The following is a 20821-nucleotide window of genomic DNA, read 5'->3' as shown; positions in this document are numbered from 1 at the left end:
TCTGAAACAGAAGAAGTATATAATACTAACAAATAAGTCCTTCGGATGGAAATGGTAAAACAACTATTTTTACTCACTACGGTTAATATTTTTAATTGTTATATTTTGCTTTAGAAAAATTAATATGATTAATTTTTATATAGTTAAGCTGAATTAGATTAATTTAATATTTAAAATTTAAAATTAGATATTTGAAAAGTGAAAATTATATGAAAAAGTATTAACTCTATAAGTTACAATCTTTTTCATAATAATATTATAAATACATTTTAAATTATTGATTAAAATTTAGAATTTGACTCTTGAAAAAATGAAACAGGACAAATAAAAGAGAACAAGGGAGTTATCATTGATTCAACAAGAGCAGCAACCTACTTGTTACTTGAATGGGGCCGTTGTGTTTTAATTTGAAGTAAAATTAATTTTCTTACTGGGAAAAAAAGCTATAGCAGAAAGATGGGAACAATTTAACTAGAATCTTTATACTATTTACTCAAGAGATATTTTTGTAATAGCAAATAGTGGAGTGCTTTTGATTCTGTCCTGTTGTCCAAGAGAAATACATAAGCTTTAATATGGAAGATATGTGCTCTACCGGAGCTTCAATTTACTTCCCCAGATTTGTCCCTATGGCATGCATTTACAAAGGATGTGAAGTTCTCACAAGAAGAATCAAGAGATGTTTCAAAGGGAAAAAAGGAATCGAAAACAAAGACAATAGCATAGCAGAAAGATGGGAGATTTTGAGTGGTAAGACCAACTGGGAAGGCTTACTTTATCCATTGGATTACGATCTTCGAAGATACCTCATTCACTATGGCCAAATGCCTCAAGCCATCTACGATTCATTCAACAATGAGGAAGCTTCTAAATACAGAGGAACAAGTCGATACTCGAAAAAGAACCTCTTCACAAGAGTGGGGCTCGACAAAAACAACCCCTACAAATATGAAATCACCAAATATGTATATGCAGCTTCACATGTACCAAGCAAAACTGAGAAGGTGAAAGAATCAAACTGGATTGGATTTGTTGGTGTTGCCACTGATGAGGGTAAAGTTGCATTAGGCAGGAGAGATATTTTAATTGCTTGGAGAGGGACCCGGAGGGGCTCAGAATGGAATGATGATTGTGAAAATTCACTGGTCCAACCAATAGAAATCTTTGGAGAAAAAACGAATAACATTCTAGTACACAAAGGTTTTTATTCAATCTATACTTCTCTTAACGAGGCTTCGGATTTCAACCGAACAACCAGCGCTAGAGATCAGGTACAAATTAACTTTGTTTGCAATTTTATTTCCAAGTGATTATACAATTCTTGACTCTTGCACAAAAAAACTGGCAGGTTTTTGAAGAAGTCACAAGCTTGTTGAAGCAATACAGTAAGGAGGAAGTTAGCATAACTGTTACAGGCCACAGCCTGGGTTCAGCATTGGGCACACTATGCGCTGTTGACATAGTTGCCAACCAAATCAATAAGGAGTTCCCAGTGACTGCATTTTTATTTGGTAGCCCTCGAGTTGGAGAGGCGAATTTCAAGAAAGCTTATGAAAATCTGAAAAATCTTCAAATCTTGCGGATTTGCAATGCCACTGATCATATTTCACTGAAACCAGACCGTGGACCGGTCGAGGGTTCTGGAACAGAATGGAGAGAGTATGAAAATGTTGGTTTAGAACTTTCAATTGACACAACAAAGTCAGGGTACTTAAAGAAAGACATAAGTGGTCATATTCTGGAGGTTTATTTGCATGGAATTGCTGGAGCACAAGGGGCAAATGGACAGTTCAAACTGGAGGTTAATCGGGATATTGCTCTTGTGAATAAAGTAGCCGATGTGCTGAAGGATGAATATGGTGTACCAGGGTCGTGGTGGATCGAGAAGAATAAAGGAATGGTTCAACAAGAAGATGGATCTTGGATTCTTATGGATCATGAGGATGACACAGTAATGAGTATACCCAAACCACACGGGTTATGCTAAAATTAATTGTGCATCTACATTAAAAGGGATTGAGGTTGTTGATTGATAGCAAATTCCCATTTGCTATTTTTCATGTTGCAGTAAAGTTGATGCACTCAGATGTACTTGTCCTTCTTCCTTCCTTCCTGCTGAGTAGATGTATTATCTCTTATATTTATTTATTTTTCTTAAAATCAGAAGCCACCTTAAGACACCATATTCTGGTCATGATTAGTATTTAGTAATATTACATATTGACACAAAATATAATTACAATATAGTACTTTGGTATAATCGAGCTTCGTCCTTACATGTTTGATTATGAAGCGTGGAAATTGATGAGCTTTTTCCCATTCTATTTTATTTACTTTTTGATTGTCCTATTTTTTTAAGTCTGTTTTAAAAAAAATATCTTTTTCATTTTTGATAATTTTAACTTTTCAAATGATATATTTAAGATTATAAAAATTAAGTGATACATGATGTAAATTTCTCGTCAACTATTGAGCTATCTTAACCAAATCTAAATTATTGCGCTTTTTCAAAAGAGTTCTTTTCTCTTCTATTCAAAAATATACAATTTAAACATCCAGTAAGCTGGTGTATACATAACTTTGTTCTTTATCATCATCATAACTGTTCAAAGGCTATAGCCTATATTGATCAATCATGACAAATGTCAAATACTTCATTTGTTTACTTTGAAAATTTTAATTTTGAGTGACATTCAACCAATAAAATTTGTACAGGCTTCATTAATTTTTTGACAGATGAAATGTAGGACCCACTTATTAATTTAAAGTTATGAAAGAAAATCAGAGAGAGAGAGAGAGAGTACCATTTGAGCAAAAATTAAAAGTGGAGTGTGGGGTCCACAAAGAGATGAGTTAAATAATTTTAAAGTGATTGAAAGTAGGAGGTTAACGTATTTGCATTTCAATTTCCAACTACCAACTCAATTATTTTAGGCTTCTCCACTTCATCTTTGTTTCTAAACTAAAAAATTCATTTCATTATTTGTCTAAATACTTCTATTAAAAATCAAAATTGCATATTCAACTATTAAATTAAATTTGTAATTTTGTTTAAATATTAATTAACAATTTGAAATGCTGTTAATGTTAAGAAAAAAGATTGATATTTTTATTGAAGATTAAAATAAAGTAAAAGAATATTATCAGATTTTGATTCTTCTCTCAAATTCATATTACTTGATCTCCATCTGCTATTTTCATTTATCTATATTTTTCAAGTTTGAATCTTATTTTATTTTTTTGGTTAATTTTTTTTTCTATATCTAGGTAGATAAAAAAATTATAAATAAGTAATAGAATTTAGATCTTTACAAATCTTTGTCTGCATGTCATTTCTAATGTCAAAATAGCAAAAATACTTATCATGTGAATATTCATAGTATTCAAAAAATACAAATCTATTGTAGAATGTGCTTTAAAAATCTATTGAATTTCCTTTTCACGGATACTAACATTTTCTAATACATTGTTTGAACTTTAACTTTGAATGTAAACTCTAGATTGCAGATTCAAATTTTGAGTTAATAGTTGGTTGAAATTATTATATGAATATCCATGTACATTTAATTTTAATTTTTGATTTTACTCGAAATCAATCCAAACTTAAGTATAAATAGTTCTATGTATTTTTTTAAAAATAATTCTACTTAAATGTCATAGACCAACCACAAAAAAATCGATCAAAACTATCTGAACGAAAAAAAAAATTCAACTAATTAGGTTCGCTAATCAAAATTTCAAAAAGCATTCTCTAAATTTAAACTTTTAAATTTGAAAATATTTTTGAATTATGTCACAAAAATAGTATATAGACTGTAAAATCTCTTTAAAAGACATACAATAAAATAGAAAAATAAAATTTTTTGAAAGAGGATTAAAAACAAAAAAATAAGGAAAAAAGAGGTAAATAGCAATAGAAAAGGACATGATCTTTTTACTTGTAATTAGAATTCACTAGTATTCATTTGTCAATAAAAGAATGCCTTCATTTGTCAATAAAAGAATGCCTCATATAAGTATAAGTTGGCATATCTCAAACAAACTAAAAATTTTCGCTCACTTTCACTTATTATTGCTTTGATCAATTGTTTCATATATATTTTTCATTACGCTACTTATATACAAGTGTGGGTAAAAAAAAAATATAACGACATATCTGCTTATTGTCAATTTGGTATTAGCTGAGGAGGATATTTCTGTCACTTCAGCGCAGTTTTTTTTTTCATGTGGATGTGTATATTCACTGCTTTAATATACTGGCTTTTCATTGTGAGATAGACATTACTGCTCCAAGTCTCCAACTATCAACGAAGAGCTTCAAATTTTGCCCAAAGCTTTTTCTCCTTCACAACTAAATCTCTAACTCAAAAATAGCAACAAAAAAAAAAAAGCAAAAATATTTGGGGTTTATTCTCGAGAAGTAGGACAAAAAAAGATCATGGGTAATTGTGCTTGAGAAAAGAGTGAAGATAGAAGAAGACGGAAGAAATATTGAAGGTGACAAAGAATTCTCAAAGTTTGTTGAGTTAAAATCGAAATTAGGGTTGTTTACTTCAGTTAGATTCAATTAGATGTTCTACTAAAATCTAAAAATAGCATTTTCCCTCAATTATTTGATTATTATTAAAACCAATTTCAGTATTTGGATTACTTATTAATATGAAAGGGTTAGCGACTTATACTATGAGTTAAGAGAACCAATAACGTATGCTTAGGAGAACCGTTGTGTTCATGTAAGACCGGTTTAATTTTTTCGTATACTTTATCATCCCTTTTAGTAATGGACAATAAAGTAAAACACAATTTTCAATGAATGGTTTATCGTTGATTGATTCACCGCCCTGTATATGGCCGTTGTGTTTCTAAGGGTCGTTTCCTAGCTGATTTGAATATAAGTTATGTATATATTAAATTTTGTGTAAATATATCAGGTTTGATAACTTGTTAGGATATAAGTTATTCATGATTAATTACCACATTGATTAGTTTACAATTTAAAAATGTTGATATCTGATACATATATAAATTATAAGAAAATTATATATTTTCAAGGTGTGTTTGGTATGAAGGAAAATGTTTTTCATGGAAAATATTTTCCTAGAAAATGTTTTCCTGGAAAACAAATTGATTTTTTATGTTTGGTTGGTGGATGAAAATATTTTCTAATATTTGGTTGGTAAATGAAAAAATATTTTTCAAAAAATACATTTTAGTGTTTAGCTAAAGCGTAAAAATACATTTTAAAATTTTTTAAAAAAATATATTAAAAAAACTAAATCCTTTTTTGGGAAAAGATTTTGTAGGTGGGTGGGTGGGGGCGTCAGAATAGGTAGTAGGGGTGAGGTAAGAAAAAGTTTTGAATTTCTTTTGTTAAAAAAATTAAAAAATTGGTGCGGGGGAGGGGGGTTGGGGGGAAGGGGGGTCATAGGAGCTGGGGGCCAGGGCAGGGGGAAGAGGGGGTCGTAGGAGTTGGGGTTAGGGTAGGGGAGTGAGGGAGAAGAAAAAAATTGAAAATTTTTTTTAAAAGTAAATTTAATTTTTTTTTTTTAGGTTGGGGTGGGGAGGGAGGGTAGGGGTGTGGGATAAGAGAAAAATTTTAATTTTTTAATAAAATGTAGATATTATTTTTGAAAGGGGTGGGGTCGGGATGGGGGATGGACTAAGAAAAAATTTTGAAATACTTTTTAAAATAATTAAATTTGGGGGTGAGATAGGGGTGGGGGTGGGATAGGGGTGATAGGGTATTGAGGGCGGGGTAGATGATTTTGAGATTTTTATGAACATTTCAACTTTAAAGTTAGATTGAAAGAGAGTTTTAGAAAATGTTTTCCTAGTTTTGAAAGGAAGTCATTTTTCTTAGATTTAAAAAAAATAAGTTGGTTTGAAAAATATTTTCTAAAATATATAAGCCAACCAAACATAAGAAAACTGAAAAATATTTTCTGATACCAAACACAGCGTTAGTGGAAAAAAAATTGATCCATTCAAATATTCTGTGTGTGGGGAAAATAATGAACAAACCTTTGGTACAAGAGAGTAGGTGCTGGATGCCCACTTGTTTTTTCCTCAGTTTTTTCGACACTGTTCTTCTTTACTTAGTTCTGTCTTATTGAAGAAAAGAATAGCAATAAGCTCTAATTGGGAAGGCAACTTCTCTAGTGGAGCTTCAATAACTCCATAATTTTTCCATATTTGTTTCCTATGGCATGCATTGGAATGGGATTGGAAGTTGTCACAAGAAAAATCAAGAACTGCTTCAAAGGGAAAAAAGGTATTGAAAACAGAGACAACAACATAGCAGAAAGATGGGAGATTTTGAGTGGTAAGAACAATTGGGATGGCTTACTTGACCCTTTGGATTACGATCTTCGACGATACCTCATTCACTATGGTCAAATGCCTCAAGCCATCTGCGATTCATTCAACAGTGAAGTAGCTTCAAAGAATTTAGGAAGAAATCGATACTCAAAAAAGAACCTCTTCACAAGAGTGGGGCTAGACAAAAACAACCCCTTCAAATATGAGATCACTAAATATGTTTATGGAGCTTCAGATGTATCGAGTAAACCTGAAAAGATCAAAGTATCGAATTGGATCGCGTTTGTTGCTGTAGCTACTGATGAGGGTAAAGTTGAATTAGGAAGGAGGGATATTTTGATTGCTTGGAGAGGGACCATGTGTCCTGCAGAACTTAATGATGATAACGATTGGTTCTTGGTCCGACCCACGAAAATCTTTGGTGAAAATACGGATAACATTCTTGTACACAGAGGTTTTTATTCTGTTTATACTTCTCTTAATGAGCCTTCAAGATTCAATCGAACAACCAGTGCCAGAGACCAGGTAAGGAATCTCCCTATGTTCTTACTAATATGCTTCACTGGTCGAGAGATATCATGACATATTTAAGACCATAAGGTCTAGCTGTACTTTTGATACGTGTCAGAAGTCCTTTTCCAGTAGTGACACTACTCTTTGAGAGATCCATTAGATAGATATTCATGCTTTGAAACATCCAAACAGGTACTTGAAGAAGTTAAACGGCTGGTGGAGCAATACAAGAGAGAAACTGTTAGCATTACTCTAAGTGGCCACAGTTTGGGTTCAGCATTGGCCACACTATGCGCAATTGACGTAGTTGTCAACCAAATCAATAAGGAGTTCCCCGTGACTGCATTTTTATTTGGTAGCCCTCGAGTTGGAGAGGTGAATTTCAAGAAAGCTTATGAGAATCTGAAAAATATTCAGATCTTGCGCGCTAGAAATGCCACGGATTCTGTTCCAAATATGCCAGACCGTGGACAGGTCGAAGGTTCTACAACAGATTGGAGAGTGTATGAAGATGTTGGTTTTGAGCTTCCAATTGATACTACAAAGTCAGAGTACTTGAAGAAATACATAAATGGTCATATTCTGGAGGTTTATTTGCACGGAATTGCTGGAACACATGGACCGAAAGGAGATTTCAAGTTGGAAATAAACCGAGATATTGCTTTGGTGAATAAGGAAGCGCCCTTATTGAAGGAAGAATATGGTATACCAGTGGCATGGTGGATCGTGAAAAATAAAGGAATGGTTCAACAAGAAGATGGATCTTGGACTCTCGATGATCGCGAGGATGATAGTGATTAAATCTTTCATTTCTCAAAAACAAATGATCATTTTTTGAGAAACAAGTTGCTATGATCTGGTCAATGCAATCTGTTTGTACTCAACTTTTAAACTTGGTTTTGGTAATTCAAATTCACAGGCTTATGCTTTAAATGCAATATTTACTTCTATGATTTGCTAGATAACATGTACAAATGAAACGACCTTGCAAAGAAAGTCTTTTCACATGTCGAAAAGTTGATAAAAGACAGTGTGAACATTGAAACCTTAGGATAATTATACGCATGTTGACCTATCATAGCACCATCCTAAAACAGAACTAAGATGAGTATAACTACTGTCAACTGAAGTGTTTAAACATTGGATGTAGGACTTGTTTCATGTGCAAGTTTACTGGTTAGACATAATATTGTTTATTTTAAGCTTTATATTTAGCGTATAAAAGTATCAATTGATCAGTATTAACACACAATACAAACAAATTAAACATCTACCTAATTAAGACATATGGAGGGAGTAGTTTTTAAGCAACGAATTCGAGAACCCCAACAAGTATTTTGATTCGGAGGAGTGTTAGGGATACAAATTGAAGCTTATATCAAATGCAATAACGCTAAACAAATAAAGAAATTGAGCACCAAATGTGCAGAGAAGAAAAAATTGCACATTCATTATCTTGTGATGTTATTTTGCAATTTTGCTGTTCTTTTTTTGGTACCCTGGACAATGTGCTTCAGTTCACACTGGAGCGAAGCACAATAGAAAATTGTTACTCTTCTCTTCCAAGAAAAATCATACTTACAAATATACTACTCTTTCGTTCTAAAAATAGATGGCTCAAGAGATTTTTTTTTGGAGCATAGACTTGTTCCATAATTCTTTGAAGTTTTTCTATTGTTGAATGAATAGCCAATGGCTTGAGACATTTGACCATAGTAAATTAGGTATTATCGAAGATCGTAATCTAAAGGGTCAAGTAAGCCTTCCCAGTTGGTCTTACCACTCAAAATCTCCCATCTTTCTGCTATACTATTGCTGTCTCTGTTTTCTATACCTTTTTTCCCTTTGAAACAACTCTTGATTTTTCTTGTGACAGCTTCCAATCCCATGCCATAGGAGATAGATGTGAAGAAGCAATTGAAGCTCCAGTAGAGCACTAGAGTTGGAAATTGTTGTTAGTGTTCACATTTTTCACATTAGTGGCCTTTTTTGCTTGTCAATTTTGCTTCTTCAGAGTCCAATTGCTTGCTATGTATTGGCCTTGTCACATTTCATGCTGCCTTATACTTACTTGCTATCCATCCCTTAACAAAATTATTCATTCCTAAAAATTAAAAATATATTTTTACTAACTTATATTTAATAAATATCTTAAAAAATAAGTAGCTCTTTAGTAATTTTTTGGTTATATAAATCTCCCTTTCTTTAAATAAATATAAGATTGAAAGGATATTATTAATATTTTTTTGATTGTTTGACATACCATTTATTTTGACGCAAAATAAAAAGACAAAAACTAACACTTATTTTGAAACTAGAGGAGCATGGCCCGTGTCAGCACGGGCCCAACATTAAGATATTTATTTATCTTTTCAATCTTAATATATTTAAATAAAAATTTTTAATAAAAAGATTGCATATGTTTTCTAGAATTCATCTGGAATATGTTATTTTAATATGTATTTAGATAATTTAAGTTGTTAACTATTGTAATTTATAATATTTTTATGTAATTTTCAAATTAATATACATTACTTTTCTTGTCCAATTTTTTGTGGCATTGATAGTCAATTATATTTTAAAAATAATTTAAGTTTTTAATTATTGTGATTTATAATACTTTTCTTCAATTCCAATTCCAGTGACACTAATATAATTTCAAGAGTCGACCAAATATTTTATATTTTTTTAATTTTTTAAGTTGTTAATTATTGTGATTTCTAGTATTTTTCATGTAATTTTTTTGAAATATATAACATATTAAATTGCTTTTAGCTATTTTAAGTTGATAACTATTGTAATTTATAATACTTTTTACGTAATTTTTGAATAATATATGTTACTATCCTTATCCAGAGTTTTGTGTCGACGATAGCCAATTATATTTTTTAAATAATTTAAATTTTTTATCATTGTGATTTATAATATTTTTTCTATTTTAACTTATGTGGCACAATGCTTAAATAACCATAATAATTAATTAGGGTGATATAGTAAAATGTAATTAATATTTTTATTATGTGTATGTGTTGATTCAAGAAGAATTTGGAAACATTTAGAAATGTGTTGAATATTACAAATGTTAATAATCAATTTGGTGCTTCTTGATTTCTCTACATTTATCTCTTGTGTGTTTTTACTCTTTTGCCCTTTGATATATGTAGTAATTTTTATTTTAAAAAAAATATATCATGAAAATTTTTATTCATAGTATATATAAATATATATATATATATATATATATATATAGAGAGAGAGAGAGAGAGAGTAAAATCATGGATTCAATCATTAATTTTTCAATACATAAGTTCTTATAATAATTAATTGCGGGTGATACATTAAAATCATGATTGAAGTAGCAAAAATCAGTCAATTTTTTTTAAAAAAAATTGTTAATTATTGTTATTTACAGTACTTTTTATTTCATTTTCAAATAATATATGTTGTTTTATGTTTTCTTCTGTCTCGTCCCAATTTATATGGCACTACTATAATTTTGATAGTCAATCAAATATTTTATGTTGACATATCATTTTGTTATTCTTATTTTTCTAATACATAAATGACTTATAATAAGGAATGATATAGTAAAATCATCGTTCGAAAGACAAAAATTTAATTTAAAATATTAAGAGTTAATTTCGCATTTTATGTCTATTTTGTTTTTCATTAAATACTATTTATTTTCTTAATACCTAGATGACTCATAATAATTAATTAAGAGCGATTGATTATGTTATTACTATAAAAATTAATATAATTTTATCATATCCAATAGTAATCATTGATAATTCATCGAAATAGTATATTAATTAAATACGGGATGCAATATTTGCATATGCAAAATGTGATATTATTAAAAATTATTGGATAGTGCATTATATTTTTCTTTCACAGTAATAACATTTACTATATATTTTTATTTATTTCTTTTTAACTTGATACATATTGACCCAACACAAATTCTAAGAAAATATTCAATAGAAATTTATTTTATGAAATTAAATTTATTAATTTTTTACTTTAAAAATTATAGTTAAGTTTAAATATTAGTATTTATATATAAGAAAAAAATAATTTTAAAATTTTAATTTACTAAAATAAATAAATAAATAAATAAATAAATAAAAATATTAATTTTCTATATAAAAGTCAATTAAAATAATAAAATTGATTTAATTTAAATATTTAATTGCAATTAATTAAGATAATTTTTTATTTTGTCATGATTTATGTTGCATCGATACAATTTTGAGAGTTGAATAGAACTTTTATCTATTTTTAAAAAAGTATTTTTACTTGTTAATAATTGTGATTTATAATAATTTTTACTTGATTATCAAATAATATATTTACTCCTTGTGTACCAATTTATGTGGCTTTGATACAATTTTGAGAATCAACTAAAATTTTTATATATCTTTTAAATATTTCAAGTTGTTAGTTATTATGATTTGCAGTACTTTTTCTTTTATCTCAATTTATGTGGAATTTCTAAAATAATGAGATGCTAAAATAATGAGAGCCAATAAAATTTCTACATGTCTTTTAAATATTTTAAGTTATTAATTATTTTGAATCGTGGTAACAAATTAGTTTTGAACATGATAGTCAATTAAATTAAAAAAAAATATTTCCAATATGTAGTTATAGTTAATAAATATAAATTAATAGAATATATTAAATATTTAAACCATTATGATGAACACAATGAAATTATTATATGTTGGGGCATGGTATATAATTAAGTGGGAGTAGAGGGTTTTTTTTATAATTGCATGAGAGGTGGTCGAAACCACCTCTTCTATATAATAGAAACTAGGTGGCTTAGCCGTGCTATGTACGGGCTCATGTTGATACTTAAAAATTTCACGATATGTATAATTTTAGCATTTAATTAAAACCTTCATTTATTTAGTTGTTAATATGACACTCACAAGATTTCGAGTCAATAAATATTTATATTTTAAAATTTTTTTAGTTGTTAATTATTGTGATTAATATATTTTTTTACGTATTTTTTGAAATATATAACAAATTAATTATTTTTTAGATATTTTAAGTTGTTAACTATGACAATTTATAGTACTTTTTATGTAATTTATAAATAATATATATTTTTTGAATATATAATAGATTAGTTATTTTTTTTTAGATATTTTAAGTTGTTAACTATTGTAACTGATAATACCTTTTTGACATTGTAATTTACTATTTTAAGTTCTTAGCTAATTTATAATACTCTCTCTGTTTAAATTTTTGTGGCATTGATACTCAATTATATTTTAAAAATAATTTAAGTTTTTAATTATTATGATTTATAATAATTTTTTTCTATTCCAATTTAAACGACACTGATATAATTTTGATTTCAATCAAATACTACGATTGAAGCAGCAAAGTAGGCATGTCTTAAATGATTCATAACAACTAATTAGAAGTGATGCTATAAAAATACTCATGAAAAAAGTTTAAGTAGACCTTATATAAGATGTCAAATTAATTCAAAATATTATTGAGGTAATTTATTATTTTATATCTATTTTTTTAATTAAATATTATTAATTTTTTAATATTTAAATGACCTCTAATAATTAATTAGGGGTGATATAGTAAAATTACGATTGAAGCAGCTGAAACAGACTTGTCATAAATGTCTATTTTATTTCTTTATTAAATATTATTAATTTTTTAATACTTAAATGTCATCTAATAATTAATTAGGGATGATATAGTAAAATTACGGAGCAAGAAGACAGGTAACAAACTGACATGTCAAAGGAGTGAAGTCTGCTTGAGCAGCTCCACTATCTAGGAGAAAGAAGAAAGTAATTAAATAGTACTCAAACCATTTTTAATGTATCCTTATTTGATTAACATGAAATTTGGAGACAGTAAAAGGTTTTTAAATCTTGTAGTTTAAAAAAGGTAAAATGGCTCGATAGACCCTTGTACTATATCTGTTTTATGAGGTGGATACTCCTACTTACATATTTATCATTTGAATCCTTGAACCCATTAAAAAACAATATTTTAAACCTCATTTCGGTTTGTGTAATACACTTGCCTCCACGTCATTTGCCACGTCATTTTTAAATGTTACATTAAATTTTACGTCATTTTGTAGTGCCACATAATAAATTAAATATTAAAATAAAAATATAAAATAAAAACTTATATAATAAATTTAATTTAATTGAAAAATCACTTCCTTCTCAAATCACTCTCTTTCTTCCACTTCTCAAATCACACTCTTTCTAATTTAATTGAAAAATCAGCCATGGGAAAGGGGGTTTAAGAGAAATCAGACATGGGAAAGGGGAATGCTTTAGGTTTTTGCTAACACATGGCTTCCATTATTCACCATTGACAAAAGTTTCAAGTTTTTGCTTCTTTCCTTCGATCTACTCTAAAAAAAAAATTGAGAAATCAATCATTGAAAAGGGGGAATGCTTCAGGTTTTTGCTAACAATCGGCTTCCATTATTCACCATTGACAAAAGCTTCAAATTTTTACTTCTTTCCTTCGATCTACTAAAAAAAAAAGAATTAATTGAGAAATCAACCATGTGAAAGGGAGTTGTTTCATTTGTTGTTTTGGTAGATTTTGTGGGGGATGGGGTGGTTGATTGAGAAATTCTTAATGTGGGTTTAAGGGGGGTTTTGTTGTTTCTTTGATGTTGGCGAATCTGGTTCTTCAATTATGGTTGCCATTGTAGTGCAAGAAGATTGTTCCTGAAAAAAACTCACTAATTATTCCTCTTTTCTCTCTCAATCTGAAAACACTAATTGGTAAATTGGTTGGAGTTTAAGGGATAAAATGACTTGGTTTTGGAGTACGATAGGAGCAACGACGGGAAAAGCAGTGGCAGTTGGGTTGGAGAAAGAGCCAAGATTAGTTGGGGCTGCAGAGGTGGGGGAGTGGCTGGACAGGGGAGGGGGTGGAGGCCTTTTTTATTTTTTATTTTAAAATTTATTATTTTTTAATTTTTTAAAATATTTTTAAATAAAAAAGTGAAAAAAAAATTAATCCTTTTTTTAAAATTATTTTAATATAAAATTGGCTAAAAATTAACCCCCACTCACACCCCAGGCGAGTGACTACACTCTCTTTGTCCTAGTCAGTCATTTTAATGCCACATAGGCAAGGTCAACGGTCAAAGGATGCAAAATATTATTTTTTAATGGGTTCAAGGGTCCAGATGACAAACAAGTAAGTAGAAGTGTCCATCTTATAAAACCGACATAGTACCAGGGTCCATTGAGCCATTTTGCCTTTCTAAAATATCATTTGAGATGTTATAATTTAAATATATTATTAGATATAGAATACAATACTTTGTAAAACATACAACCTTTGATCAAGTTTCTAGAAAGCTCAGAGTACTAAGAGTACTTTTTTTTAATGATAAAAAAAAGTGTTAGATTTCACCATTGATAGGCTATATATGAGATCACAAGCTATGAGAGTTAGCTGGTTAGCAGAAATAAATAACTGGCAAATTTTTTTTTTTTTTTTTGATGTATTATTGGGAAGACTGATCTTTATATCTAAGAGTACATATATATATGGCAAAATGGCTTGATGGACCCTTGTACTATGCTCGTTTTGTAATGTGGATACTTCTACTTACATGTTTGTCATCTGGACCCTTGAACCCATTAAAAATAATATTTTTAACACTTTTTTTTGCATATGTGGCATTAATTTGATGATTTGGCAAACGTGTAAACACGCATTTTTGGGCGTGTGATAAAATATTTATAACACTTGAAAATTTTTAAAAATAGTAAAAAAAAATTTAAAAAACCTAAAATCTCCCTTCACCCCACCCCCAACCTTCGTTCCAGCAATCCCCCTCTCCCCTCCCCCAAAACCTTCGTTCCAATACCCTCTTCGTCCCCCGCCATACCGTTCACCACCTCCCCCCTCCCGCACTATTATTGATACAAAATGCCTGTAAATGCTGCTACGTGATTTTTCTTATTATTTGTACAACTTTTTTAATCAATCAATATCACACTTCCAAATTTCATTACTGCATTTCAAAACCTGATCATGCTATCACATTTGTGAAAAACGAACCAACAGACAAGTTTCTTTAAATTGACAGGTGATTTGGATAAAGGTGAATGTCAAAGCCAGTCTTGCCCGATACATGAATCTTTGTTCGCTTTTCTCAAACCTCCATAAGAACAAATTGGGTTTTTCCAAGACTCCAATTGAAATTGCTATGAACTAAACCAATAGAGGCTTTTGGATAAAAATCCTTCCTTACCTCCCCAGACATCAATTGGTGTTGCAATTGATCAAATTCGCCAAAAAATTCACTGTCACCGAAGTTCTGTGGTTTTCTGGTAGTGCTACTCGAAGCTTCTTTGCCTGAAATTGGACTAAGAGATGCGCAATGGTCTCCTCTATCCTTTTCCTCAATTAAATGGTCTCCAATTCTTTAACATGTGAAAACCTTAAAATGCCCTTAATGAAGGGTTCTTCTTTAATGCTCCACAACCATGGGGTCACACTTCAAAACTTGTAGTCTCGAATTAGCATCAAATGTAAGCCCCCAAGCAATCTTCCACACACGGGTTTGTTTAATGGTATGATCAAAACGGTTCCTCCATGCATGTTCTCATATCCTCAAGGTGACCAGGTATTGAGCCTCTATGTGTTGGCCTTTAAAGATTTCATCAAAAGATAAGATGACCATTTGTCTCGTATCATCCTCCCCTTCTTGAAAAGGATTCGACCTCGAATCCAAACCTTGTAAAATCAAAGAGAGGACAAACAAATACAAACTTCTCATAGAATGAGGGTTAGGATTAGCACAACAATCATCTCAACATGCCAAGGTTGCACATATTTGCAATATAACCAAGGATCCTTTAAATGAAATATCAAAAACTCAATGAAAGATGTACGAAGGATTTGGTTATGGGATTCACCAAGAGTGAGACTTTGATTGTCGTGTAAACCAAGCAACAAGTTGGGTGCACCAACATCACTATTTCCATATTTGGCATCGGGGTCAAACGGGAAGAGTGTCCATAGACACGGGTCTAGACAACACTTTCGTTTCTCGTGGTCTCCACCCAAACTAAATGACATACTCTCTACAATAGCATACATATCATCGAAAGAAAATAGAGAGTAGAGAAAAGTATCACTCAAGTCAACTTCTACTAAGGTGCCCTCATGTGTGTACTCACTACTAGTTTCCCAATCATCACTATGAGTAGTCTCAACAATAAAGTCACACAAAGTAAAGGAGTAACTTCCAAGACTACACATTCCTTACCCTTAAGAGTACTTTCATCTTTCAAGAAGAGATTTCCATCTTTAGGAGGAATATTATCACACCATAGTGGGTTAACATATAGGCTATAGCCTCCAAGGTAAGCTATCCTATTTTTTTCACCACCAGGTTCATTAGGAGTATTTATATCATTTTCAAACAAGACATTATACCTAAAGAGTGCATGATCCAACCCAAGGGCAAATTTGGAACAAGCAAGTTCCTCACTCTCTAAGAGATCAATATCTCAAAGTGGTTTCAATCACAAAATTTTCCCAAGAATAGCCCTCGGGTTCACTCCCCTTTTGTTGACCAACTTTTTCAAATACTTCACTCACTTGAGTTTGATTAATCACATCACACACATACTCAAGTGGTGGATAATTTTCACAAACAGGTTGATCAACATCAATTACACAAGACGATATACTTTCATTCAACATATAGGCTTCAACACTAGGTGGACATAAATTGATCTTACAAGAAGAGTCAATTTGGTCATCAATAGGATCAACTAGTGTATCCACACTCACAACATGTACATCATCAATTAAAGGCAAAGAATCATTAGACTCACAAGTAAGTAAGCTACTACTCACACTCAATGGGCTACTAGCCACATAATTATAATTCACATGCACAAAAGTGTAAGAATTAGCTATTTTACTTTGAAGTTCTTGAGTCGAATCTCCTTTGTTGTGTTGTGAAGGTTCTCCACAAGCTTAGGCAGCAACTTTACTTTGGCATTGCTCTCCTTCACTTGCCATGTTAGTACCTACACAAATGTCCTAGAAATAGAATGACAAATAATGTTTTCTCTGTTTGGTGGTAATCCCCTCACTTCGCTCCACACAACCTCTCCTTTTTTTACTCTTGAATTACCACCTGGCACACCCTTACTCCTCTCAGTCGTTTGTATCTCATAAGCATTTGGATTACAGTAAGTATTCACTTCTCTTTGTGGCTCGGGCAGCATGTATGTCACGAGGTAATTTTCCCACCGGTTTCTTACAATATTAGGCCAATTTTGCACATTTGGAACTCTATGTTGTGCAAACCAATCGGCACCTAAGCATACATGACCGTATGTCAATGAAAGAATATCGCACCATACCTCCTCATGGTATCCAAATTGGGAGAAGACAACTTTGACACTTTCGGTAACCTTAAACCCTTTCAAGAAATATGGAACAAGTAAATGCTCGCAAAACAACCCCAAGTAGTCAACCATGGATGGAAGGATGTAGTTTCTATAGTACCTATCATTTAACACAACGAGGCAACCTGATATCCCATAAATGGTCACCTTTTCAGAGTGTACACTCCTTCTCGGATCAATATTGTAAGGCACGCGAGTAACTCTTGGTTTTAGAGATGCATACCCTTTTCTTCTCATTGGACAACCTCCACTAGAGCTAGTATAACCATTCACACTATATCGACCTTGATAAGAAGTACTACAAGGTGGAGGATATGAATCTTCACACTCCCCACGTGTACTCTCATCATAGCTCGCATAAGCTTTGCAAACGAAAGGGTTATACCTAACACCAAATCTAGGTTCGAGGTGAGAAGTGTAAGACTCCTCACATGCCTCAATGTCATCATAAGATCCATCACGAGGTCCTACATTATCTCCAAGTTCACCATAAGCACTAGGCACTTCATTCACCTCATTTTCTCCCTCAAAATCGTAACTCTCAAATCTGATCAAGTTTTGATCATGGCTATTTTCATAGCCTCCGCAATCTTCCTCAAATTCATAGCCATAAAATCTCTCACTACAATCATAGTCTCCCATGTTATAGTCACAATCCCCGTCAATCAAAGACATGTTCTCCTTATATCACCTTTGTACCTATACAATGAACAAATAAGATTAGTAGTAAAAACTCCTCATCAACACTCGTATACACCCACCTTTGTGATTCTCACAATTGAAGCGGTGAATATTAAAAGTTGTTTATACTCCGGTAGTTAATAGGATGTCAATTCTACTTGGCGGTTGGAACGAATTCTTGTTTGATCGACTCAAGACACAAAAATAAAATTTACTTACTAACTTGAAACAAAGAAGTTACTATGAGTTAAAAATGAGAAAAACACACAAATAACGAAGACATGAAAGAAACAGATTCAACAATTAATCTACAACTAAGTAGGTGATTACTAGTTGTTAATTAATTCTAGAATCAAGACATGAAACTAATGAAACAATAAAATGAAACTAAGAATCTAAAATTTTTTAGCTTAAGCACTTTTGGTGATGATGTGGTAGCCTTTCATTGGTTGTTGAAAATTGTCGAAAGTTTTAAGAATTTTTTTTCTTGTTTTCAATTTGTATTGATCAATGTTCAATTGGAAGAGTGTATTTTCAGTTCTGGAAGGGAAACAACAAGACTTAGAGGCTTTCAATGTTCAAAAAAAAGGCTTGACTTTTCTTTCACCCTTGCAAAACACCTTTTGAAACCTTTGTCCCCCTCTCCTCTTTTGTAGGCCTTGGGAAGACTCCTTTCTCTCTTTTGGTAATAAGATCTTTTGAAAGTCTTTTGGCCCCCTTTCTTCTTTTATAATAGTCTTGGAATGTGTTTCAATACTAACAAGGCCACACCTTATTGATTCTTTGATTTTAGATCAAACAAACCACTTTCTCTACAACAAGATATGAAGATATTGAAGAACACCAAGAACACAACTTTGAATCGTGGAGTTCTAAGGTTAACGTTGGACCTCTCAAACATCAACAACACATATTCAAGCTCCAATCTTCAGCAACAACATCGACAAAACATTTTTCCAGCCACCAATCTTCAACAACAACATCAACAAAATATTTTTCTAGCCATCAATCTTCAACAACAATATCAACAACCTTCCAACATTCAAGAACCACTTGGATTTAGCTCAAAATTTAGATGTAGACTCTATTAGTGTTAGTGAAGAAGGGACTAACACTAGAAACAAAAAACACACAAAAAAACAAAAGAAAACCAAGCCTCAAATCTCGGTCCAAACACAAAAACGGGACAGATTAATTTTTTTTTGCATTTTTTAGTTTTTCCAACACTATTTTTGTGATTTTTCAAGATAGCAAGCCCAAGATTGATCTCGTGGGAACGAAATCAATGATGACTCTGATACCAAATGATACAAATCAGTCCACCAAGATGCCAAAACAGTCCACAAAATGCGAGAAGAACAAGAAACACAAAGGGATACAAGATGACAAACACAAAAACACATGAGTTTGCAAAATAATGAAAGGATAAATAGTGAGACCAAGATTATGACAAGATTAAGAACCAAGTATATTTCAACATTAACCCCTAATGAATGTAATAATCAAAACCACATTCTTACGGTGACCGCCAAGGTAATCGACTCACCTCAAGATCCACCGTTTCCAAGCAAACAACAATATTGGATTTTCCAAGCCCTATACTAAGGATGACTTTTCCAAGTCCTAACTAAGACTATAGTAAGGTGGTTTACTCTCAAGAGAGATGATTTCAAGTGTTTCAATCATTCATCTTTCATCAACTAAAGAGAAAAGACCTAATAAGAGACTATACATAGCCTAACTTATTACATAGTATAATGAACCAAAATACCCTTAAGAAAAATGGAGGTCATGGGTTGTTTCTTTAACATGTGAAAACCCTAAAATACCCTTAATGAAGGGTGTTTCTTTAATGCTCCACAACCATGGGGTCACACTTCAAAACTTGTAGTCTCGAATTAGCATCAAATGTAAGCCCCCACGCAATCTTCCACACAAGGGTTTATTTAATTGCATGCTCAAAACGGGTCCTCCATGCATGTTCTCGTATCCTCGAGGTGACCAAGTCTTGAGCCTCTATGTGTTGGCATCTAAAGATGTCATCAAAAGATAAGATGGCCACTTGTCCAGTATCACATCTTTAATTTGTGCAAAGATATTGTGCATTCCCAGTTTGTATAACAATGTTTGATGTTGTGAATTAGCTATCCCCTTTGTAAGTACATATGCAACTTGCTCCTTAGTTGATATATATTTGGTTTCTACTTTCCCTTGTTGTATAACTACAATAGAATGCATATATAGCTATAGAATATGTCGTAGCTAAACATGAAAAATTATGTGGCTAAACACTTAAGACATCAATTTTTTTTCCGTAGCATTCGTAGCACGAAGCGGCTTAACTAAAAGTTAGCTACAGACTTTACATGATCTGTGGCTAAAGACAAACACTTAAAGCTACAAAAAAAATCGTGTTGTAGCTGTGATGGTAAAAACTTCCTGCTACAAAATATATACAATAACAACAATAACCAACCCAGTATATTCCCACAAAGTGGGGTCCGGGAAGGGTAGAGTGTACATAGTCCATACCACTACCCCTAAAGAGGTAGAGAGGTTGTTTTCGATAGACCCCCGGCTCAAGATACAAGGCAGTATACAAAAGCATCAAAAGCCTAGAACCTGATAAATAATATAGGTACGACATCCACAAAATATTGTACATTGCCAAACAAAGGACACCAGCATCCACCTAATTACTGACTACGACTCATCCACACCCTTAGCCCTCTATCCTAATATTTTTCCTTCATATCTTCCTATCCAGGGTCATGTCCTCAGTCAACTGTAACTGCTTCATGTAACGTTTAATCACTACGAAATATATACTTATAGAAAATAATTTTGCTCTTTTG

At 31.6% G+C, this 20821-nt stretch overlaps 2 protein-coding genes across 2 annotated transcripts; both read left to right on the top strand.

Annotated features, from left to right (window-relative positions):
* The first annotated feature begins 373 nt into the window (after positions 1 to 373).
* Positions 374 to 2260, top strand: LOC107859304 (phospholipase A1-II 1). The gene is made up of 2 exons (XM_016704271.2): positions 374 to 1271; positions 1349 to 2260. Exons 1-2 carry the CDS (start codon positions 576 to 578, stop codon positions 1985 to 1987), a joined length of 1335 nt encoding a protein of 444 aa, XP_016559757.1. The 5' UTR covers positions 374 to 575; the 3' UTR covers positions 1988 to 2260.
* A 3400-nt stretch (positions 2261 to 5660) lies between these two features.
* LOC107859305 (phospholipase A1-II 1) lies at positions 5661 to 7769 on the top strand. The gene is made up of 2 exons (XM_016704272.2): positions 5661 to 6843; positions 7024 to 7769. The coding sequence occupies exons 1-2, from the start codon at positions 6202 to 6204 to the stop codon at positions 7630 to 7632; spliced, it is 1251 nt and encodes a 416-aa protein (XP_016559758.2). The 5' UTR covers positions 5661 to 6201; the 3' UTR covers positions 7633 to 7769.
* Positions 7770 to 20821: the final 13052 nt, after the last annotated feature.

The sequence above is a fragment of the Capsicum annuum genome, chromosome 2 (assembly GCF_002878395.1).
Source record: "Capsicum annuum cultivar UCD-10X-F1 chromosome 2, UCD10Xv1.1, whole genome shotgun sequence".
Taxonomy (NCBI): Eukaryota; Viridiplantae; Streptophyta; class Magnoliopsida; order Solanales; family Solanaceae; genus Capsicum; species Capsicum annuum.
Note: the sequence above shows the minus strand (reverse complement) of the source record. Positions and strands in the feature narration are given on the sequence as shown.

Bases quoted from the DNA above. Each gene is read 5' to 3' on its own strand.
- LOC107859304 (XM_016704271.2), top strand. From the start codon at position 576: ATGGAAGATATGTGCTCTACCGGAGCTTCAATTTACTTCCCCAGATTT. The intron at 1,272-1,348 runs GTACAAATTAAC...AAAAACTGGCAG, and splicing joins CAACCAGCGCTAGAGATCAG to GTTTTTGAAGAAGTCACAAG.
- LOC107859305 (XM_016704272.2), top strand. From the start codon at position 6,202: ATGGCATGCATTGGAATGGGATTGGAAGTTGTCACAAGAAAAATCAAG. The intron at 6,844-7,023 runs GTAAGGAATCTC...ACATCCAAACAG, and splicing joins CAACCAGTGCCAGAGACCAG to GTACTTGAAGAAGTTAAACG.